Source organism: Marmota monax, unplaced genomic scaffold (genome assembly GCF_021218885.2).
Source record: "Marmota monax isolate L192 unplaced genomic scaffold, Marmota_monax_Labrador192_F-V1.1 WCK01_AAM20220418_F8-fsc00095, whole genome shotgun sequence".
In the NCBI taxonomy this organism is placed as follows: Eukaryota; Metazoa; Chordata; class Mammalia; order Rodentia; family Sciuridae; genus Marmota; species Marmota monax.
The window spans coordinates 4,212,195-4,234,832 of NW_026695244.1; the positions used below are offsets into that span (position 1 = coordinate 4,212,195).

Below are 22,638 nucleotides of genomic sequence, written 5' to 3' on the forward strand. Positions count from 1 at the left end.
ATTAGAGTGCGTTTGAACTGATCAAAAATTGAAACACTGCAAACAAAAATCTATGGAATAAAGAATAAGTTGTGAGGTGCCACTAAGAGGGTAATGATAGCACTGAACTATATTGGAGAAGGAAGAAGTTCTCAAAGGACCTCACTTTTCACTTTAAGAAAATAGAGTAAATTCAACCCAAACTATGCATAAGAAAAATAATAAAAATCAGAGCAAAATTAATGAGCTGGAAATTTTTGCGAATCATTGAAATGAGAGGCTAGTGTTTTGATAAGGTCAATGAAAATAATAACCTATTGACCGCATTGATCAGTACAAAATAAAACATAAACATTATTAGAATTGAAAGAATTCACTACATATTTTACAAATATCAAAAGTAAAGTTAGAAAGATGTATTGGACAGAGCTGGGGTTGTAGCTCAGTGGTAGAACACTTCCCCAGCATGTGTGAGGCACTGGGTTCAATCTTTAGCACCACATAAAATAAATAAAATAAAGGTATTGTGTTCATCTACAACCAAAAAAAAAAGTGTAATGGGTGAATTTCTTGAAAGATTCAAACTATCAAATATATGTAAGAAGAAATAGTCTACCTAGCCCTGTAGCTGTTAAAAAATTAAATTGTAGTTAAATACTTTCTCACAAATGAAAGGATTTTCTGATGAAGCTTAAGTGTTTAATGGGAAGAAAAACAATTCTACAGAAATTCTTCCGACTAAATAAAGAGGGAGAAATACTTTCCCAACTCATTTATTGAAGCCAGCATTATCCTGATACCAAAGACAAAAAAGAAAAATCGTAATCTGATATCCTTAATAAATGGGTACAAAATGCATTTCTAAAATTTTATGCCAGGTTCAGTGAGTGGTGCATTCTTGTAATCCCAGCAACTCACAGGCTGAAGTAGGAGGATCGCAAGTTCAAATCCAGCCTTAGCAACTTAGCAAGGCTCAATCACCTTTTCCTACTCCTTCTTTGCCAGGAATTTGCAGATTGTGCCACAAGAATTTTACATTTACACACATGTATGTTATGCCATTCCTATATATATGTGCATATATATGAAACCATTCCTAAGTACTTATTAGTAGAAAGGGCTGGGGATATGGCTCAGTGGTTAAGTGCCTCTGGGTTCAATCTTTGGTACAAAAAAAAAAATGCAAACCAAACCCAACAGTGTATTAAAAAGATACTTTATCATGATTAAGCGGGGATTATCCCAGGAATGCAGTGTAACATTTGAAATTAGTTAATGTAAGTCATTTTTCTCCCTAAAACAGAAAAACCATATGACTATATGAGCACATCAGTGGACTCAGAAAAAGTATTTGAAAAAATTCCAATGTCATCTAATCTAAAATGCAAAACTCAAAATATATTATTTGGAGTCAAATCTGTGGCATAATTATACAGAAAAGCAAGAGAAGTATAAAGTACAACATTCAAGATTGTGTTTATCTCTGAGCAGAGAGGGAAAGGAGAGGCATTGGGTTGGAACATGCTTGGAGCTTCAGAGGTAAAATCGCACATTCTTTAAAAAGTGGGGTTGATGCCCAGCATTTGTTTTATTATTGTCATTTTTATCTTACACATCTGCTGTAACTATTTTTTAGTTCTTCAATATTTAATAAAAGCAAATTTTAAAGCTAGTGTTATATATATATATATATCAGCAAGAAAGACAATTACTTATTTTGTTTACAATGTTGGAAACTCTTGCCTAGTGAAAAGAGAAGTTTTTATAGCAAGTATTCAGGGTTTTTTTAGAAATGTAATGGGATATTGTCTATAAACAGAACACTGCTCTTTTCAAGTGTCATATCATGTGAAAAACAAGTATGCCTAATGCCAACAGTTCAGACAATACATGGGAACTGATACCCCAGTGATCAGTCACACATGCGATGTTTTGGTCTTTATTTAGGCCTGTGCCAGAATCAGACTCAATCACCTTTTCCTACTCCTTCTTTGCCAGGAATTTGCAGATTGTGCCACAAGAATTTTACATTTACACACATTTGTGTTATGCCATTCCTATATATATATGTGCATATATATGAAACCATTCCTGCATTAACTAGTTTAGAATGCTTGGCTCCATGTACATATCCAGATTGCTGCTCTTCCTTTATTCTCACACATGTTGTATTCATTCACTAAGAAGAACTATCAGGTACCAGATGTGATTCTGGGCTAAAATGGAAAAAATAAGACATATGCCCTGCCGAAAGTGTTGGTGGTTTAGTGCGTAACAGACCCATACGCAAATAGGTAGGATATTTAAAAATTATTTTGGTCCCTAAACTCAGCCTGGAGACCTGCAGTCTTTATTATGTGATCATAAAGCATGTTTGCCAAGCAGGGGAGTGGATGAATTTTCATTACAGTTAAAAGGAATAGCAGTACTATTTGTATATCATATTAGCACATGAAGTTGCATAGCCAATTCAAAAGCATGCTACTTTTGATGTGCTGGAGTGCAAAGAAAGGGCTTGGCAAAATGGTGAGATGCAAAAGACAATCTATTTTCAACTATTACTGGGTTCCATGATGAGTGGTCTCATCCTTTGGGCCATTATTTGCATTTTACAAATGTGATCAGTTAGTCTGAAGAAGATCAGTTAGTTTGTAATTAGTTCACACTTACATGTAGGTAGCATCAGAATCCTGCTCCCTTTAAGCTGGAGATTGAGCTTAAAAGAAGCAGGATTCTGATGCTACCTACATGTAAGTGTGAACTAATTGCCCTTTCTGTGCCCCTTACTCCATTCCCATAACTAAAGATGTCCCAGGCACTAAAAGTTCTGTTGCTGCTCTCAGATCTATTGACCTTTAATTTTAAGTTCTCACCTAAATCCTCTTTTGTTTTTATGACCCCCATGCACATCTAGCTCTCCACTCTTCCTAAAGCATATCCTTTTTTCTTCTTTCAAATATTTCACACGTTTTATTGCATCACCCCTATTACTTGTTTGTATTACTTCATTAGACCACAGGATTGGATGCCTGGTTACTTTGAGGAAAACAAAATTTATTGAATGAATTCAAAACAAATGAAATGATGAACTTATAAAAGAAAGATTTGGTTTTTCTAATACCCTTTAAGGAGATAAAAGAACATATAAGAGGTAATAGATTTTTCTCAACTTCTGATTGAAGGTTTCCTAAAGTTTATGAAAAGAGAATTTTGAAGATATCACTGAAAAGTCGTGAACATACAGACAGTTGGATAATGTTGAAGGGCATGGGCCCCTCATTTTTTTATTTGTGTCATCATGCAAAAGACTTAGAAATATACTCTGATACTGCAAGAAAATTTCTACTTAGCTTATTGCCTAAGCAGCAGCATATCTGGAATGGTGATCAGTGCTTTGGGGGAAGCTTGCTAAAAAAAGCCTATGAGATAAATGTTTACATCATTATCTTGTATCAATTTCCTAACTCCTTTTTTTTTAATCAAAAGCCTCAATTTGTTTTGGTTCTGTGTGGAGGGCTGGGAGGTAGGGAAGAGAGAGATTCAAAAGATGGAAGAATTTTTTAACACATAAAAATTCACAGTGCAAAAAACTCAAAAAGTCTCCCTCAGCAGAAGGTGTACACCAGATAGTCATTGACATAAGAGAACACTATAAATTAAGGAAGTAGTAGTTCATGGTTGCTAAGAAGGGAACTTAATTTACAACTAGAAACAGGTTTTCATTCCTTAGAAATTCTGGAAATCAATCAGTGGCACAGAAATTGATCTGCTAAAGGAGAGGAAAATTGATTCTTAATATTGGCAAGTACATCAGTTTTAGGTTCAGAAGGAACAAGTCTTGGAAGCAAATTTATTAACCATTAAGGAATTACTTGATATTTAGTGTAGCAAACTATCCAAAGAGAAGTGTTTATGGCCTCATTAGAAGAAATATTTTTATTGTGGCAAACATCAGCTTCAAAATTGCAGTCTTTATTATATCAATGATATGAAAATCAAAAATTAAGTGAAATAAAGTTGTCTATGTAAAAAACATGCATTATATCAGATTTTAGAGTGCTGCTTTGCCTCAAAGTATCTTAATATAAAATAGCGGGAATCTGAACACATTTGCATATTCCCCATTCATGACACAGTGTTGGTATTCTCAAAAAGAATAACTGTAGCTGATGGCAATTTTTATTTGAAGAGATTTGTGCATGTTAGCAATATACCATATTCTGTCACTATAAGAAGAGCATATGGGGCCCATTAACTCACCAAATCTGCCACTGTTCTGCAAATTTTTATTAAGCAAGTGCAGTCCCCTAATAGTCACTTATGTTATAGAATGCGTGTCAAATGCTATCAATAAGCAAGGGGATTGTTTTCCCATGGTGAGAAGCATTTGAAGTGTATAAGGAGGCTTGACAAAAGAATAAAACACTTTAAGTGATCACTATATTAATATAAAGGCATCCTACTGGGAAGCCAAGGCATGTAAGTATTACATGCACTTCAATGTTTGCCACTAACAAGTTCGCACAGTGCCATCTTGTTCACCGACTTTTCCTCATATTTTCTTTCTCTTAATGCTAACAATGAGCCTTGTCGAAATAAAACAAAATATATACATATATACTCTGTTGATGATTTTTTAAAAGGTGCTATAGGTAGGTGGTTGGGCAGTTCTAATTAGCTTCAAACACTTAGAACCAGAAGAATTAGAACACAGGCTATCAGGTTGCTATGTTTCCCAGGTGCGTGTCCTGAATCAGAGGGCACACCAGGAAATTAACAAATGCCCGAGCCACAGGGTGCTGTCTTTATTAATCACCTTGTAGTAACTGAATCAAATGGTGTGTATTGATCTGGTGTTGAATGTGAAGAAACAGAAGTTTAGTACAGAAATCCTATCATCTAGGGCTGGGGTTGTAGCTTAGTGGTAGAGCTCACCTAGCATGTGTGAGGTGCTGGGTTCGATCCTCAGCACTACATAAAACTAAATAAATAAAAATAAAGGTATTTTAAAAAAGAAATCCCATCATCTAAATAAATTCAGAGACACCTCAAAAGGGGTGATTTCATGGTGCCCTGTAAGTGTTTAATAATGGTTATAATGAAAACAATCGTAATAAAAATGCTTATGAATTGTATCTTCAGAAAACTCATCATTTCAATGATATCTCTTCAATTACAGTAATATTCCTTTAAGATAATCAAAAGCAAGTAGTACTAGTTTTGGGGTAAAACTGATGGACTCAAAGGAAATGTAATAAGCTCTAGTAACGGGGTGGGGGGGGCGAGGGAGAATGAATATGAGAAAGAAGGAGGAAAGGGAGGGAAGGAGAAAAAATTGTCATCAGAATCAGAATTAAATTTCAAGCTCTTTCTCCATCAACAACCCATTACTTGATGCTTAGGGTACTTTCCTCTTTTGGAATGGAAGCCCTTTCCCCCACCAGGCCCACTCATTTTTCAATTTCTTGTAAAGAAGTCCTTTATTTAAAATGACCCACTGCCATCATTCTTACTGCTGCCACTCGAGTCACTGAGCTCTCTGCACAGTGCAACTACTACCCTTAAGTGCCAGCCCCGAGAGAGAGCATTAATAGTAGCTCTAAGGTGATGTGGGTTATAAAGGAAGTTGGGTATTAATTATAACACTTGCCATTTAAAAAAAAAACAACAACTTGGTGGTGTGTGTAATTTTACCTCATTTTATCATTTGCTACTGTTATTTAAATTGCTTCCCAGAACTAAGCATGTGTATAAAAGATGATTGTTCTAAATTTAACCTTTTAAATAAAATGTATTCTGTTAATTAAGTCGTTACAGTTCCCTCTCATTTCTATTATGTTTATTCACTTATCTTCCGTCCTAAAGATAGACATCTGTGTCAGTGAATATTTTGGAGAAAGACCCTCAATTTTTATGCCTATCACCCATTTGGATTTTCCACACTGTTTTTAAAAATAGTTTATTTTAGGGATCTAAAGAATTTCAAATTGTCAATTAAAATAATGATAAGCATTCCTACTAGGAATAATAGGCATTATTCAGCCAAAAAGTTAAGAAGTTCCTTGTAACATCTAGTGTTGCTGGGGATTTTCAGTACTTAAAGCAGCTAAGATTAAAAAGGAAAAAAAAAGACAAAAATTGAACAATATCAAAAGCATTAATTTTATACAAACCCCTTTTTTCAGATTAACTATATGTAATAAGACCATGGGCTCTACAGTGTTTTTCTTTGCCTTTCTGCCACCATAAGATGAATTGGCCAGGTAAACTTGGAGGTAGTACCTGCTGTGGGTGTTCCGTTATTCATGAGATAACACCTAAATTTACCTCATGCATAATGTTATGGTTTGGAAGTGAGTTGTCCGCCCCCAAACTTCTGTTAATGCAGGAATGGTGTGGTGAAATAATTGGATTATGAAAGCTGTAACCTAATCAGCCCATCCTAGGTTAAATGGCCTGGGTGGTAACTGCAGGCAGGAGCATGGCGAGAGGAGGTGGGTCACTGGGGGCCTGCCCTGCAGCCCTCCCCCACACCTCTCTGCTTCCTGAACCTAGCATAAGGTGAGCAGTTTTTCTCTGCTGGGGCTTGGCCCATGATATATGCTGTTTCTTTCATCTTAGGCCCAGAGCAATGGAGTCAGCAGTCTATGGACTGAGGAACCTCTGAAACTTTGAGCCCCAAATAAGTCTCCCCTCCTCTAAGTGGTTTCGTCAGGTCTTTTGGCTGGCAGTTCAAAATTTGACTAAAACAGTATGTTCTCAATTATTCACTCTCTATTTCTTTATGATCCCGAGCAGGTGAAATCTTGAACACCACCGCCATCATCAGATTTATTCCCTTACCCCTCACACGGCTTCCATTAGCAAATGTTTTCACGTGTTGACAATTGCACACCTGGCTCTCTATGCTGAGTACTTTTGCACAGTTGTTTTTATTTGGTTCCCACAACTCACTATATATTGTTTGTATCCTCATGCCTCACATGGGCAAACTGAGGTTAAAAGAGCTTAATACCTTGCCTGGCAGTGCTGATACTCAACCCATATGCATCTCATTATCAGCTACCATGTTGTTCTGCCTTTCTATCTAGTTTCTCATTAGTGATGATAGTGGCTAATAATTATTAAGTGCTATAGTGTGATCTTTCTAAATGCCTCACATATACTTAAACATTTCATCTTCACCACAAACCTATGGACTAAGAAACATTTTCCTTATGTTATGTACAATGAGACTGAAGCGCAGAAAATTAAAATAATTTTAAAACACTTGTGAAAAATACCATTAAGACTTTTACAATAACTGCCTAAAACTAGTGAGTTTCTATGCCAGGTTCTTAATTTAAGAATATGATTCCTCATCTATAAAATGGGAATAAACAATTTATATTTTTAATTTGATAAACTGATGGTTAACACTTGTTGATATTTATCATTACAAAAAGATTTCTATTAATAGCATATATTCAAATAAAAAAGCTGAGAGTTTTCTAGCATATAGGTGTTTGTTTCCTTATGTTTAATTCATGCTGCTGATCATTGTTAAAATTTCTTAGAAATCTTTGTCTGATTGGTATCAATGTATAATGGTGTAGTTAACAGTACCATTTAATCTCTGTCTCCTCCACTCATGAGGTGTGTGTCAGTTTCTTTATCTGTAATATATGGATAAAAATACTTATCTTTCCAGTCATTGTGAGAGTCAAATTAATTAGTAGATATAAAGTACATAGGACAGAATCTATAAGTGTTCAACAAATATAGTTGCTATTGTTATTTTTAATCCTTATTATCATTGATTTCCAATATTTTTCTCCTTATAATATGGGTTCCACTGGGTTTTTAAGCATGGGGAGGGAAGAATTTGGCTCACCATCAGCACCTCAAAAATACCTCTGACCTACTTCCCAAATGGAAATAAAACAAGAAGTCAGACAGGAGTTTAAGCAGTTAAGAACTGGATAATCATAGATACATGATTTTTCTAGAAATTAAAGAAGTAAAGGAGGGATGGGGGAGGGGGAAGATTATATATGGTGTTTTAACCAGCTTTTTTGCTACTATGACAAAATGCCTGACCAGAATAATTGTAGAGGAGGAAAAGTTTTTTGTGGGGCTCATGGTTTTTAGAGGTCTCAGTCCATAGACAGTTGGCTCTATTCCTCGGGGCTAAAGGTAAGGCCATACATCATGGTGGAAGAGTATGGCAAAGAAAATTGGCTCACATGATGATAGGAAGTAGAGAGAAAGATTCCCCTTGCCAGACACTGTATATATCCCAAAAGCATGTCCCCAAAGACCTACCTCCTCTAGCCACACCCTACCCACCTTCTGTTACCACTCAATCCCATTAGGGGATTAATTTACTAATTTTGGTTAAGGCTCTCATAACCCAATCATTCCTTCTCTAAACCCACTTGCACTGACAGACACATGAGCATTTGGGGGACACTTAATATCTAAACCATAACATATGGTGACTGTGTCAATTAAATATTATGAATGATATGGTGGATAGAAAAAAGGGACACATGTTACTCTGATACCAGTCTAGTTAGGAAAAATGGAAGCTGTTCTCCTTGTTAGGAAACTTCCCCTCACTTTTTTATCCACCTTTGCACACAAGAATTTCATAGACTAGCATAGTGGTGCACGGTGAACAAATAAACAGCTGTTGTCAAACATTGAAGTGGCGATCCATGCAAAGCTGCTAAATGACTAAGGACTTTGCCTCTATGTTTATGAGGAATATTATCTAGTGGTTTTTATATGATGTCTTTTTCTGATATTAGTACATTTAATACTAGCTCTATGGGATAGGTTGGAAATGTTCCCTCCTTTAAACTTTTTTGTAGGATTTCTGTAGAGTCAGTATTATTTCTTCCTTACATGTTCAATAGAATTCAGCAGTGAAGCCATTTCAGTCTAGATGGTTTGTGGTTGTTTGTTTTTTGGAGAAGTTTTAATTACAAACTCATTTTTAAAATTAGTTATCAGGCTATGCATACATTTATTTCTTCCTTTATAAGCTTTGGTAATCTAGACCTTTCAAAAGCTTATCCATTTCATCTGAGCTATGTTAATTGGGGATTAATTTTCCTCCTATTGAGGCAAAACCCATCTTCATATTCTAACTGACACCCCTGAATTATGAAGCTTTCCACTCTAGCCATTGGGAATAGGCACTGTTCCCTGTTCTGCATGGACTTCAGGCTGCTTCCTTTCCATTTGGGACAGATTCTTTGAGCTCTTGGGGTTCTTGTCTCATGCACAAGGGATCATCAGTATTCGGCTAAATCCAGGAAGGAATTCTCTGAAGATTTAGAGAGAAATCTGGGTGATTCTCTTCTCTCTGCTTCTCTGTCCTGGACATTCCATCTGCACTGGCATCCCTGGACATCTGCACCATGTCCTCAAGCTAAAGAAGAAAGAAATCACTGGATTCTGCCTCAGTGTCCCCCTCCCTGCACCACCATCTGGAAACCTTCTCTAGAAGCAAGCTGGGGCACTTGTAGGGTTCACCCCATTTGTTTTCCATCTCTTAGGAGTTGCTGTCCTTTATTGCCTGACATCTCATCAGACAAATGCCATGATTTCATGTTTTGTCTAGTTTTTAACTATTTCTAGGGGATTATAAATCTTTTCTCTTTTCCTCCATTTTGACCAGATACACAGGTCCAACCCTTGAGTATTAGATAATACATACATTGCTTTTATGCTCAGAGAGCTTTGTTTGAATTTAGTTTCTCCTCTTATGGTCATGGAAGCAACAACCCAGCTAAAAGAACTGAAAGTATTGGAAGTCTTTAAGAATGATGTCATATTCATAGAATATCTAATAAACATATTTCTTCATAGCTGTTTTTCAAATGTCTGTCAATAAAAATGATGTACCCCAGGGTAGGCTGGAAGGGAAATCTTCTGAAATCTTTGCCAGTAAAAGATTTAACTTATTATGATTTTCTATTAATTTATTGTTTGTAAAATGCCTAATTTACAAGCAGGTCTAATCCTTGTCTCTTTTACTTTTTTCTCCTCAGTGCCAGATGAAAGCAAAGTTCATTCATTGGCTGGACACCGATCCGGTAAGAAATTCCTCGTATCTGCCTTTCTGTTCCCTTCCTGGAAATCCCTGGCTGTGTTTTAGTAGCAGTTGGAACCTGTTTCTACCCACCAGTTACTGAAAGGCTTTCTAATTAATACATGAGATGTCTCTGACTTCCACGAAGATGAATTATTGCTTGGCTGTGTGCATAGTGGCATAATGCATGCTGACTCAAAATGTTTGAAAGGAAAGAAGAAAGGTTTCCAAAAAAATAATTCTAAAACTCCAAATCTGAAACTGTATGCTAGCTGAGCACTTAAAACAAACAGAACATTGTAAAGAAAACCAAAGAAAGTTCAAAAATTCCTTCCCACACTGACTTTCCTATTAAAACAGCAAAAGAGAGTTCCAGAGTAAAAAAAGATGTGTTTTTTTAATTTCTTTTTTATTTTTTTTCTTTTATTTTTATTTCTTTCTCCTCAAAAAAAAAATTAAAAATTAAATTTAAAAATATGCAGTTGCTTGTCATCAAAAGGGACTGTGCTAGGGATGATTGTTATCCTATTTTTCTCTCACAAATGAGCTCTCTTTGTTATCTGGGAAGTCCACTTGGGTCTCTTAGGGTCTTGGTCTTTCTCTATCATGTGTATGGTATCTTAATATCTACGTTGCCCTTCGTTGTCAAGAAGCCTGCCTTCTCTTCCTGTGCTCTTCCTTTGGCATCATTCATTCACTTAGCGGAAAAACTTAGAGCTGCTAAGCTAGCAAATACCTCAGTAATTCCTTTCTTCTAAGGGTACATGATTGGGGGGGGGGACATCCATTTGACTCTAGAATTGCCATTCCAAACACAGAAGAGTTATAATATGTTGGCATCCCTCCGTTTCTGAAACAAAGAAGTCTTCCCCATCACTGTCTCCGTGTTTATGTGCCAATTACGTTTTCAGCAGCAAGTCGCCTAGACACCTCATTACCTCCATCACGTTCCAGGGCAAGATTATGATTTTTTTTTCTTTTCTTTCTTTTCCAGATTCTTTAGTAACAACAGCAGGGAAGAACTAGTTCACAACTCTTTTGTTTTCCTTTTTTTTCCTCCCATTTTTCCTAATAAAGAATCTAAAAGGTTAGATCACTGTAAAAGAACAGATTTCCATGGAGTGTTAAATTGACACATGCCACATGTTTATATCATCTTCTTCCATTAGATACTACCATTAAATACTTCCATTAAATATTTTTAGGAAACTGGGAAGAAAGTTCTTGTGACCAAGGAACCCCAAGGATAGCCTACATTCTTTTCATTTGAAATACACAGTCCTACATATATTAATAGTTGTCTTACACTTGTTAATACTTGAACACTAAAATCTTTTTGTGTACTGGCATAGGATTCAATGAAAAAACTTGAAGCTGTTTTTAAGAATATTTTATTAGCTTGATTTGTGAAAACGAGCAAATAATCATCTTTCTGCCTAATTCCAGGAAATTGAAACACATTCTAATCTTAGTTGATTTCCAAACAAGTTACTGTTAGTCAGTAATTAAAAGTTATTGTTACTATTTCTGAGATCATTGTTGTCTTAGCATATTGCTGTAATGTTTTAGGTAAACTTAAATGATATCTATATAATATAATATATTGCTGGGAGCCATTAGCCAAGTAAGTATGACAATTTCCTTGCCAGCGTACCCCATGTTGCTGACATGTTGCAGTGACATTGAATGTAAGTGACCTTGCTCAAGGACCAAGGCAGATTAGGGTGTTCCCGGTTTTAAGATAATCTTGTTTAGGGCGTTCCCAGTTTAGGTTCCAGGTTTAAGGTTTAAGATTATTCCTGCTGAGAATAGGGCGTATCCTGCTGCCTGAGTTCCCCTTGAGTTCTCACGGGATTCAGACAGTATATTTTGGAGATAGAAGCCCAGTGGAGGTGAATTTGGGCAGAGAACGGGGATTTGGGCAGAGAACGTGGATTTGGGCAGAGAACGTGGATTTCCCCAGAATGTGATTGTAGACGGCTGGTGTGAGTTCGGGAATAAAGAGTTGCTGTTTGAATCTACAAGCTGTGTGGTGGTGATTGTGTGCCCAGCCAGACTGCGGCATTTGTGCCCAGCCAGACTGTGGCAATATATTAATAAAGAACTATTCTAAGTACAAACTTGAAACAATAACCTTCCAAATTAAAATAAAAAATTCAAAAGTGGCAAAAATTTAAAGCTACCAGTTAGATTTATTGTAAACTAGCCACATAGCACCTTCACTTTCACTGAGAGATAGAAATAGAACCAAACCTCTTTATATTTGATGAACCATGCTATTTAAATACAGTGGATGTTTTAGAGATTTCTGTTACTAATGCACTGCTATTCCAACATTCCCTATTTTTGTATTTTTATGGACTTTTATATCCTATCACTACATCATTGAGTTTGTCAATGGGTACCTATGAAACTAGTAAAAATACTAAAGAACAGTCGGAAACTTGATAACTTGGATTTAAAATGGCATGTAATGAGGAGAGCTAACAATGACCTAAAATTATATAGTCTAGTATGACATTAAAGGAAAGCATTCTGTAAAACATCAGACACTTTTGAGAAAATATAGAATATCATTATAGAAAAATGTAAGACTAAAATTATAAATTTCTATGCTCCAAGAATATACCCTCCCCCATTTTTTAAATATTTCTTTATTTTGGAAAATTAGTCTTAAATTATAATGATCCTCAGGAACTTATCCCCTCATATAAAATGCAGATCCTTTATGTATGCTACACTTATGCAGGGAAATTTTTTCATCTGGCTTTGGTGAGGGGGCACAGAGCAAAGGATTAAGGGTCCTTTTAATTCTGACAACCTCTTTCAGTTACAAAATAATGTTTAAAAGTCACCTAACATATAACTAAACTGTCTATCTTCTAAGGTGGTCTGTGATCACTAACAAGTTACCAGGTTGTATTTTACCTTGCAAAGTTCTGATTCTACTTAACTCACCAGTGTTCAAAGGGACCACTGAACTTTTTGTTGCAATTTTCTTTCTTCTTCCCCAAATCTTTAAGTAAAATTCTATTTTTTCCTAATAATAAAACAGTGCTCTTTCTCTCTCTTTAATGTTAGAAATGTAGGCAGCTTCAATACAATCTAAGACTATCAGAAAGTTAAACAAATTAAATTGTATGTGCTGACCTAAATCTATCATCCATCTTCTTATTCAGGATGATATTCAACATTTTAATAAATTCATGTGAGTTGAAATTTCCTCTGAGTCAGCTACTTAGTGTGTAGAGGGCCATTTTGTGCCAAGTTCCATCTGTTTGTCTGGTTTGGGCACCTCCCAAATTTGTGACAAGGTTTTTGGCACCTTTTCCTTTTTCCTTGGCTTAATCTTTAAGTGGTTTATTCCTTGGAAATCTGATTAAATCAGAGGCCCAGGTAGGATAAATCTTTCTAACATTTTTGGCCCAGAATGTAATGTTCCTCTCACCCCTTCTACAATCCACCCAGGATTTTTGAGATTCCTCTAACATCCTGCTATTGGGCCTCCCCTAACAGTGCATCCCATCTCATTAGACAGCACAGTAATTCTGCTCATAATCTTTTAGGGTCTCCTCCCCAGAAGGGGGACATGTATATCTAGGGAACAGTGGACCCAACACTGGGAAATTAGAATTAAAATACGTTTTATTCAGTTTCTTTAAAAAAAAACACCAGTTTCAGTAAGCCTTATTGTATTTCTAGTATTCTTTTGGGAAACCAAAAATGTCTTTACCCTCTTTCCCTGTCTAACTAATTAAACAAATCTTAGAAATGCAGGGAGGGGGGAAAAATAGAGAAAAATATTTTTTAAACAACAAAGCCACTTTTTAAAATGAGTTAAATATTCTAGGGGAACATTAGAAGACACAGAAAATGACATCAAATTTGGCATTTGATTTTTTTAAATTATACTTTGATTTTGGTAATATTCAGAAACAAAATATGCCTGAGAGGGAGTTCAGGCATATTTTTGCTTTCTGTATACTGAACTGGCAACTAAACTAATAGTTCAGTGCTCTTCTAGAGTCAGTCAGAAAGGAGTTATAAATTTTACTTTTTTTTTCTGTGTCATCTTCTTTTTTAGTTGTTTTGATTTACTGCTTGGAACTGTTTTAATATGTATTGACTGTCTGCAGAGATCTTTGCTGACCCAGCTTTTTAAGAGGATGCAGTACTGAAGGAAGCCAGTGAGTTCTTCTTTATGGGCTCTGACATATTAATTAGCAAAATGGACTAAAAAGCTTTCCTATTTCTGTTTTAATTTCTTATATTCTCAAACACCTGTCTATATAGCTGTAAAACAGGCAAGTCTGTGAAAGTAATGGCTGGCAGTAAGTCCAGACCTTTCCTAAGGCAAGTTTATCAATTCATGAGCAAGTACTTATTAACAATCTCAGGGTATATCTACATATGAGGTGCCTTATAGTCAGCATGTTTAGTTGATATCCTGACACAGTTTACTGATGAAGAAATAGAAGCTAAGGGCATTTAAATATTTGATTTCTCAGCTAGTCACTTTTGGGTTAGGATATAAACTCAGATGTTGTGTGGTAGAGGTAGTATTTCGGGGCAATTCATGTTCTACTAGCACCTACCTAAAACCCCAAATCCCAGGAACTCAAAATATAGGAGTCAGACACAGTGCTTACATCTAATTCTAGTTAGAAGTTCACACACACACACAGACACAACAAGAAACCTGATAAATTCTTATTTGTCTTTTGTACACTCAGCTAGCTGAAACAGAAATACAATAATTATAAATTTCTACTAGACTCCTGCAATTCAGTGAGTATGTTTGAGAAGGATATCTAATATGGTCATTCTTGCCTTAGTTTTCCTATGTGCATGTACATGTGTATGTATATGTATATATATATATGTGTGGGTCAAGTTGAGAGACATATGAGAGAGAAAATGTGTGTGTGTTATCTGTACATTACAGTAAACATGCGAGTAATATCTTTCTTCGTAGCAAGCCTGAGAGTTTAATGAGGAAGTTGCTACTTTGGCAGACCTTCCCTTCTTCTTTAAATGCAATGTGTATAAACTTCAAATCTAGACAGTTTAAATGTGGCCTGAGAAGTTTCTGGATCTTTATAAAAGGATAGAACTTTTAAAAACATCCATCATTTTACTATAAGAGCAGCAAGTTGAGTGAAATTTCATAAATTTTATTGTCTTAGTATTCCATGTTTTAATAGAATATCAAAATTAAAATACTTAAATAATGGAATACAAACATTGTTCATTTTTTGTATTTGAGTCTTCTAATTGGTTTTCTATTTTTCACAACTTTATGGTTATTGTATAAATAATAGATATTGCATAAATAGATGAGGAACTACAATTCTATTATTAGTGGTTAGTGGACTTGAACAGTTTCTTCATTGATTGGTTAAGGTAATATAGCATAAGGATCTGTGTGGACAGACATCCTTCCTGGGTACCCGTTAAGCTTTTGGCATTTCTTATGCTACAAAAACATTGCTTTAGACATAAGAAATGTATTCTTTTCTCTCGTACTCAAGCTTTGGTTGGCATTTCCATAGGATTCAGGAAGTTATCATAAGATGATTGGCAATATGTCCAGGGTTCCTTCTATACAAACTTGATTTTCAAGCAACCCTAGTATTTCTATGTTGCAAAAGATTACTGAATACTATCGTCTCTAAAATTTAGTGAATCAAATTGAACTAGAAACAGTATTTTTAATAAGATTCTTTACTACTCAAATATAAAGAAGGTCTGTGCATCTCTGAATTTCATGAGTAGATAGAAACAACATTTCTTTTTCCAAATCAAATTTCAAAATTAATTATTTCATCCCAGTCCTGTTTATGAAATGCCCACTCTCTGTAGCAGATATCATAGTAAATGCTAGAGACACAAAGTGAAATAAGATGTGGTCCTGCCTTAGAAAAATTGTTTATAGTGTGGTAGCAGAGAAAGAATGTAAATGCCTGATTAATATCTGTCTGATACATTTGTGCTGAAGAGCACAGTACAGAAATCTCCAAGAGGAAGGAGTGCCGATCCTGTGTGGGACTGGGGGCTGGCTGTCATGTGTCAGAATGGAAGTACTTCCATAGCTGGATTTCAGAGCCAAACAGAAGTTGGAGATGTAGAAAAGGCCAACGAGCCAGCAGATTTTAGGCATATGGAAAGTTAAGAAAACATGAAATATCAAGGTATACTCAAGAAGCCATAAGCAATTCAGTGTGACAGGAATATGAAGGGAGACTGGCAAGACACCAGGTGGAGCAAGGAGGCACAGATTCAATTATGAGGAAGTTCTGCCAAATCCAAGAGTATGTTTTTACCCTACAGGCTCAGGCGCTAAACAGGTTTAAGGAAAGAGTAGTCCCCTTTTGTATTCTGGTAAAATCAATCTGGTGATTGCAGGGACTTGAAAGAGCCAAAAGTGGGTGGGGGCAAGGTAATGTGATATGTGCAAAAGTAAATTTAAGTGATCAGAAATGAGAATGGAAAGAAAAGCGAGAAATATTTAGGCAATAAAGCCTTGAGGTTTTTTTTTTTTTTTCTTTTTAACTAAACGGTGGGTGAGTGAAAAGAAGGTCTAATATGATTGTCAGTGTATCAACTATTGCTGCAGCTATGCTTCATAATAAAACCAATGGTAAACATTTATTTCTTGGTCATATAGCTTCAGGTAGGCTGGTATTTGCTGGTCTCTGCAGTATGTGGAGTTAGTTCTAACCCACAGGTTAGATCGGGTTTTCCACATGTGTCTCTTATCCTATGTGGACTGGTAGTTTCCTGAGGCAGGTACCTTTGACAACAGAAGTGATAAGATGGAGATAGGGGAGAGAGAGAGGAAAACCATGATCTCTTTGCTGTTTGCCTGTTAAGTGACGTGTTTGCAAAGGTGGTGGAGGTCAAGGATAAGCAGGAGAAGAGGCAATTCATATTCTACCAGCACCTGTGGCCAGCTGGCAGGAAAGAGTAGGGATTTTGCATGAGGGTCGAGGAGCAATGTGCAGGGAGTAGGGATGAGAAGTAAGGAGAAATTGGGGCCCCCTCTCAAACCTGACCTGCATGGTATGGATGAGGAGTTTCAGCTGAAGGGCTCCAGGGGAAGCAGAATTCAGAGTGGAGAGCTAGATTTCATTTAAGGCTGAGAGCTGGGGGAATTTTAGAGATGAGGTAAAAAGACTGCAGTGTTTTGTCAGCCATGGAAAGATGGTCAGACTCAAGAAGGCAAGTCTGGGATGGAGGGGGATAGTGGGATAGGGAGTCACACTGAGTACAGAGTGTTGTATAGTTGGCAGCCAGAAAAGAATAGATGACTGGGTCTCATATCTTGGCAGTGACTGAGGGTAGCAGTAGTGATCAGCCGGGTTTGTTTAGATGGTTGTGCTGCTGCCAAGAGAATTAGTCCTAACTTCTTTGATGAATAGAGAAAAGGCTTAGGTCAATTTAGACTCAGTGGTGGCCTGGATAGATTACTCCTTATAAAGTTCTCCTGTCTCTGACAAATGAGGATACCAAGAAGTTGAAAAAGGAAACGGTCCCAAGGTTACAGAGGTATGAGAAGGTGCTGAATTTTTCACTAGATTTAGAAATTGAGAGGTAACTGCAAATGGAGTAAGTTTCAGTAGAGTGTAGGATAGGAGGGAAGAATGGAAAATGGAAATAGCATAGGTGATCTTTCATGAAGGCTAATGTTGAGAAAGAGAGAGAGAAATGTATCCAGAGAAGATGAGAAAAGTTGTTTTCATTCTTGTATGTTTTGTTATTAATGAAAAACTCTGCACCATGCTGAGAGAAAAGAGATACTAGGAGGAATTGGGGCCCCCTCCTAGTATCTCTTTTCTCTCAGCATGTGAGGGAAGGAAGAAACCAGAGAGAGGGCACTGTTAAAAAGCTAGAATTAAGAGCACAGTTTTGTAATAGTTGGCCTTGGAGAGAGTGAGCCTAAATGACAGGAGAATGGTAGGGATGCCTGTGGTAAGGATAAATTTGTAGGTAAAGGGGGTGAGAAATTAAGGATGAAATTGGTGTCAGTTTTTCTTGATAATCTCAAGTCTGTATTCAGTGACACTATAGGGTGGCCAACAAGCTGCCCAAGAAGATAAGTAGTAACATATATAATAGGTATCCATGATGGGAAATGTTTAAGTCATTGAAGGAAAATTGGGTCCAAAGCTAGGGGGAAAAATATATTCCACATATACACACAAAGACACACACACAGTTACACTAAATTCAAGGACTGGGTTGATAGATAAGCTACAATTTTTCCAAACTTATGTGTTTGGGAAAAACATTATCTCTTGCAATTGTATTTCTAATTATCTATTGAGGTAGATCACAGAAAGTGATCAACCAACTTCTCTTAAAGACTAGATTGAGACTTAGAAAGAGGAAAGTGAGCCTGAGCAAAGGCCCAGCTGTGCAGCAACAGAACTGAGGCTCAGACTTGATTTCTATTTCACCAATCTCTTTATTAATATGATTGTTGCTAGTTTTGCCTGATTTAATACTGAAAATGATAATTTAAATCCTCAAAATTTCCCCAAACTCAGCATAGATGCAAGGAAGGTAGACTAATTTAGCACAGCTCTGTTAATTTTTTCTTTAAGCATCTACCATTAAAATTCATCAGAACTGAATAAACTTCCAAGTACAAAAAAAAGATCTGTATTTTGCTTAAGATTTACACAGACTTTGTAACAGTCTACTTATAGTTTCTATTCATCATACTGTTTACTTTACTGTGGCATTATATTCCTTTTCCCTTAAATATAAATGCCCAGGAAACATTACTCTGAGTTCCAACAGAATTTGTTGATGTCCAACAGTGCTGAAGCTCTCTGCATACAGTCCTTTGGGGTTTTTATGTGGGGGCTTCATTACACAGGCCTGCATGACTGATTGCATCATGGCCGCTGGTGATCAACTCCACCTTGGACCCTCTCCACTCCCCATAGATGGAGTAGTACTGAGAGTTTCAACCTCTAATCACTTGTTTGATTCCCTGACAGTCAGCCCCTATTCAAGGACTGTTTAGCAGCTGTCTATTAGGGTACAGAAAGGCACACCATTTTGGAGATTCCAAGTGTTTTAGGAACTGAGTGCCAGGAAGTGGGATATATAAAAAGTACATGTGTCTTTTTATATATCCCAGTCCCTAAGATTCCTCTCAGATATTTTTTTCGATCTCCTTTGGTTCATAGTCATGCTTCCCTTACCCCATTAATATTCCCAAGGCCCACCCTTTTCTCATATAGATAGAAGAACTGTTGTTGACTATAGAAAGAGTAGTGGTGGGGGCAACAATAACTCATTTAGTAAGCAAATATTTATTGAACACCTACCATATGCCAGTCCTCTGTGTCAGGTACTACAAATAGAGCTGTGTAGAATAGGGATTCTGCCCTTAAGGTGCTCATAACTGCAACAACAGGAATGCAAACAGTGGAAATACCATGTGCTTAAATATAAATGCCAATTCCTAGAGAAAGTAAGAGAGGTTAACTTTACTGAGAAGGAGGATTAGGGTTGGGGTTCAAGCAAACCCTCTACTTTATCTATAGTGTTTTAATATTACATTGAGACTATATTTAATGTACAAATCAATGAGTTCTGAGTTTAAAATTCTAAAAACTTCTTGTTTATATTTTAAAATGACATAAAATTTGTATTTATCATGTACAACATGATATTTGGAAGTGTACATATGTTATGGAAGATTAAATCTAGAAAATGCATTGCCTTCCATAATTATCATTTTTGTGGTGAGTACCTTTAACGTCTTCTTAGAATTTTTCAAGAAAACATCATCTCTAACTCTAGTCACTCAGCTGTACAATAATAGATCTCCTGAACCCATTCCTCCTGTCTTAACTGTAAAGGTATGTTCTTTGACTAACATCTCCCCAAGCCCCTCCTTTTGTAACAATTTGCAATGTTTAAATATTTCAAAACATTTTAAACATAGTAAAACATCACTTGCTGAATCTAACTATAGAAATATACAAATGGAAGGATTTTGCATGGGGTCTGGCTCAGATTATATACAGAAGAGTCATGGGAAAGGAACAGTTTCTACTTACTGAAGGAAGATGAAAGGCTGACTCCCTGAGTTATATGGGGAACCCATTTGAGGTGCTGAAGTATTTCAGGGAATAAGGGAATGAAAAAAAAAGGGCTTAACTATGAGACCCCTCATTTATGGGTCTGGCAAAAGAGCCATAATGAAAAACATATTTAGGGAATATTAATCCCCCCTGTCAATTTTTGGTATCCTAGAGGGCAGGAACTTAGTCCTTTAATTTATTTAATAAGGCACTGATGTGATGCCATGTACAAAAAAGTTCTTTATTTTAGAGGTTCGTGATGCCCAACTGTATCCAATAAAAGCAGACTTACAATAAGTGAATGATGAATATGTGAAAATGAAAGAGAAAACTTTAAGCAACCTAGATTACTTCTTGCTAAAATAAGCAAGTGGAAATTCATTCCCATTGCTGATAATTAGAAACCACACACCCACACAAAACAACGTACAGATTCCACCCATTTAAAATAGAACAAAGCCGCTCAAAGACACCTTCTGAACAGAAACCCTTTTATTAGCCAGTTAAAAAAGATTATATAGTTTTTCAAACCAGGCAAACCAAACCACAAATGGAAAAAAGAGGTGATTTTGTAAAATATTATTTATTATCATTAGGAGTTGTTAGAAGTATTTAGAAATACTGGCATTCTACAGGTGATGGAGGCCTTTTCTTTCTGTACTAATAGGCTCCAGAGAAAATGCTACTGTTTGTTGATTTAGTGATCTGGGATTCCATGACCCATTTTAAATGTTTTATATGGACAAATATTTTTTATTTTAATAAATTACATATTCAGAGTAAGTATATTAATAAAATACTACTTTTCAATTTATGAAACTGGTACTTTTTCCATGAAAGTATAAATTTATTTTTAAAGAGAGAGAGAGAGGATGAATCTTTTTTTTTTTTTTTTTTTTTTTGGTAGATGGACACACACAATGCCTTTATTTTTATGTGGTGATGAGAATCAAACCCGGTCATGCCCGTGCTAGGCGAGCGCTCTACCGCTGAGCCACAATCCCAGCCCCGAAAGTATAAATTATTTTAAAGAAAATTGGAAATAAAGGTATAAAATGCTGTATGAACATGGCGAGACATTACGAAGTACTAATACAAATTGCTGGCCAGTTCTATAAGTTTCCATCAGCATTTCTATAGTTTCTGCTATCGTGCTTTTATGCAAAGCTCAAAAATTCTGATAAAACATGCTCCACTCTGAGAATTTCAGGACATGTGATATTCATCCTTGGGGTCTTATTTCCTGTCTGTGGTCAAATGCCTTCAATTCTGATTAAGCAATGGCTTCCTTTTTAGAAGAAAGATTCAGAGTTTCACCTATTATTGAGAACTTCTCTTAATCAGGTCTAACTTGAGTTATGTTTTCAAATATGCTCTCCTAATAGCCCATTCCTTCAGAGAGGGAAAGAAGAAATATGAATTAACTAGTACCTCTCTACGTGTGCCTAAAAAAATCTTACCAAATTCAGTCAGCCTGGACTTTTCACTTTCTTGCTTCCTCACATTTATTCCATATTTTAGTCAGAGCATCTTCACTGTGATATAAAGACCTGACAAGGCAATGTAAAGGAGGAAAAGTTTGTTTTAGCTCACTGTTTCAGAGTTTCAGTTGATGGTCAGCTCACCCTGAGCTCTGGACCCAGGGTGAGGCAGAACATCATGGCAGAAGGAAAGCAGCTCAGAACATGACAGAGAGCTCCGCTCACTAGGGACAAAATATAGACCCCAAAGGCACATCTCCCAGTGACCTACCTCCTCCAGCCACACCCTACCTGCCTATAATTACTAACCAGTTAATCTCTATCAGTGGATTAATCCACTGATTAAGTTTTATCTCCTATAATCTAATCATATCACCTCTGAAACTTCTTGCATTGTCTCATTACGTGAGCTTTTGGGGGACACCACATAGTTAAACTAAAGCGTCCAGCAGAAGACCAGGTTGATGCCCTGGCTTACTTCTTCCCACTCTTACCCAAGCCACCGTAACCTGGAGGACTTTAATAGGAGTCTTCTAACTGACTCATTCTTATCCTTTTCCACACTTCAGAGTCCTTGTCTCCTCACAGGAGCCAAAGAAACCTTTGGAAAACGTGAATCAAATTATGTACCTCACTTACTTCGAGCTCTCTGATGGCTCCCCATCATTCATAAAGAACCATCTAGATTTCTTGGGGTGATTCACAAGGCCATGCCTTTCTGCCCTACCTACCCCTCTAGCCTTGCCACTGCTGTGTCCTCCCCCTTCAGGGCAGTTGCCTGCTCTGTTTCTCAGATGGTTCAGCTTATTCTTGTTTCAGGAAGCATTCCCTCTGCCCAGAATGATCTCTCCCTACATTATGCGGCTGATTCCCTCAGTCTGAGTTCTAATGTAGTTTCTTCAAAGATCTCCCCTGATGTCTCCATGTAAAATAGTTAACCAACAAGAAGTAAGTTCCTATTACTATCGTACTGTCTTAATCCTTACAGGTCTCT

At 36.5% G+C, this 22,638-nt stretch overlaps 1 protein-coding gene across 2 annotated transcripts in view; it reads left to right on the forward strand.

The window, feature by feature from the left end:
- Positions 1 to 22,638, forward strand: part of Pard3b (par-3 family cell polarity regulator beta) — a 1,008,812-nt gene that overhangs the window by 646,058 nt on the left and 340,116 nt on the right. For both annotated transcript variants that reach the window (XM_046463021.2, XM_058578162.1), the window contains exon 16: positions 10,020 to 10,064. In XM_046463021.2, coding sequence (XP_046318977.1) covers positions 10,020 to 10,064 — 45 coding nt within the window. The remainder of the gene's footprint in view (positions 1 to 10,019; positions 10,065 to 22,638) is intronic.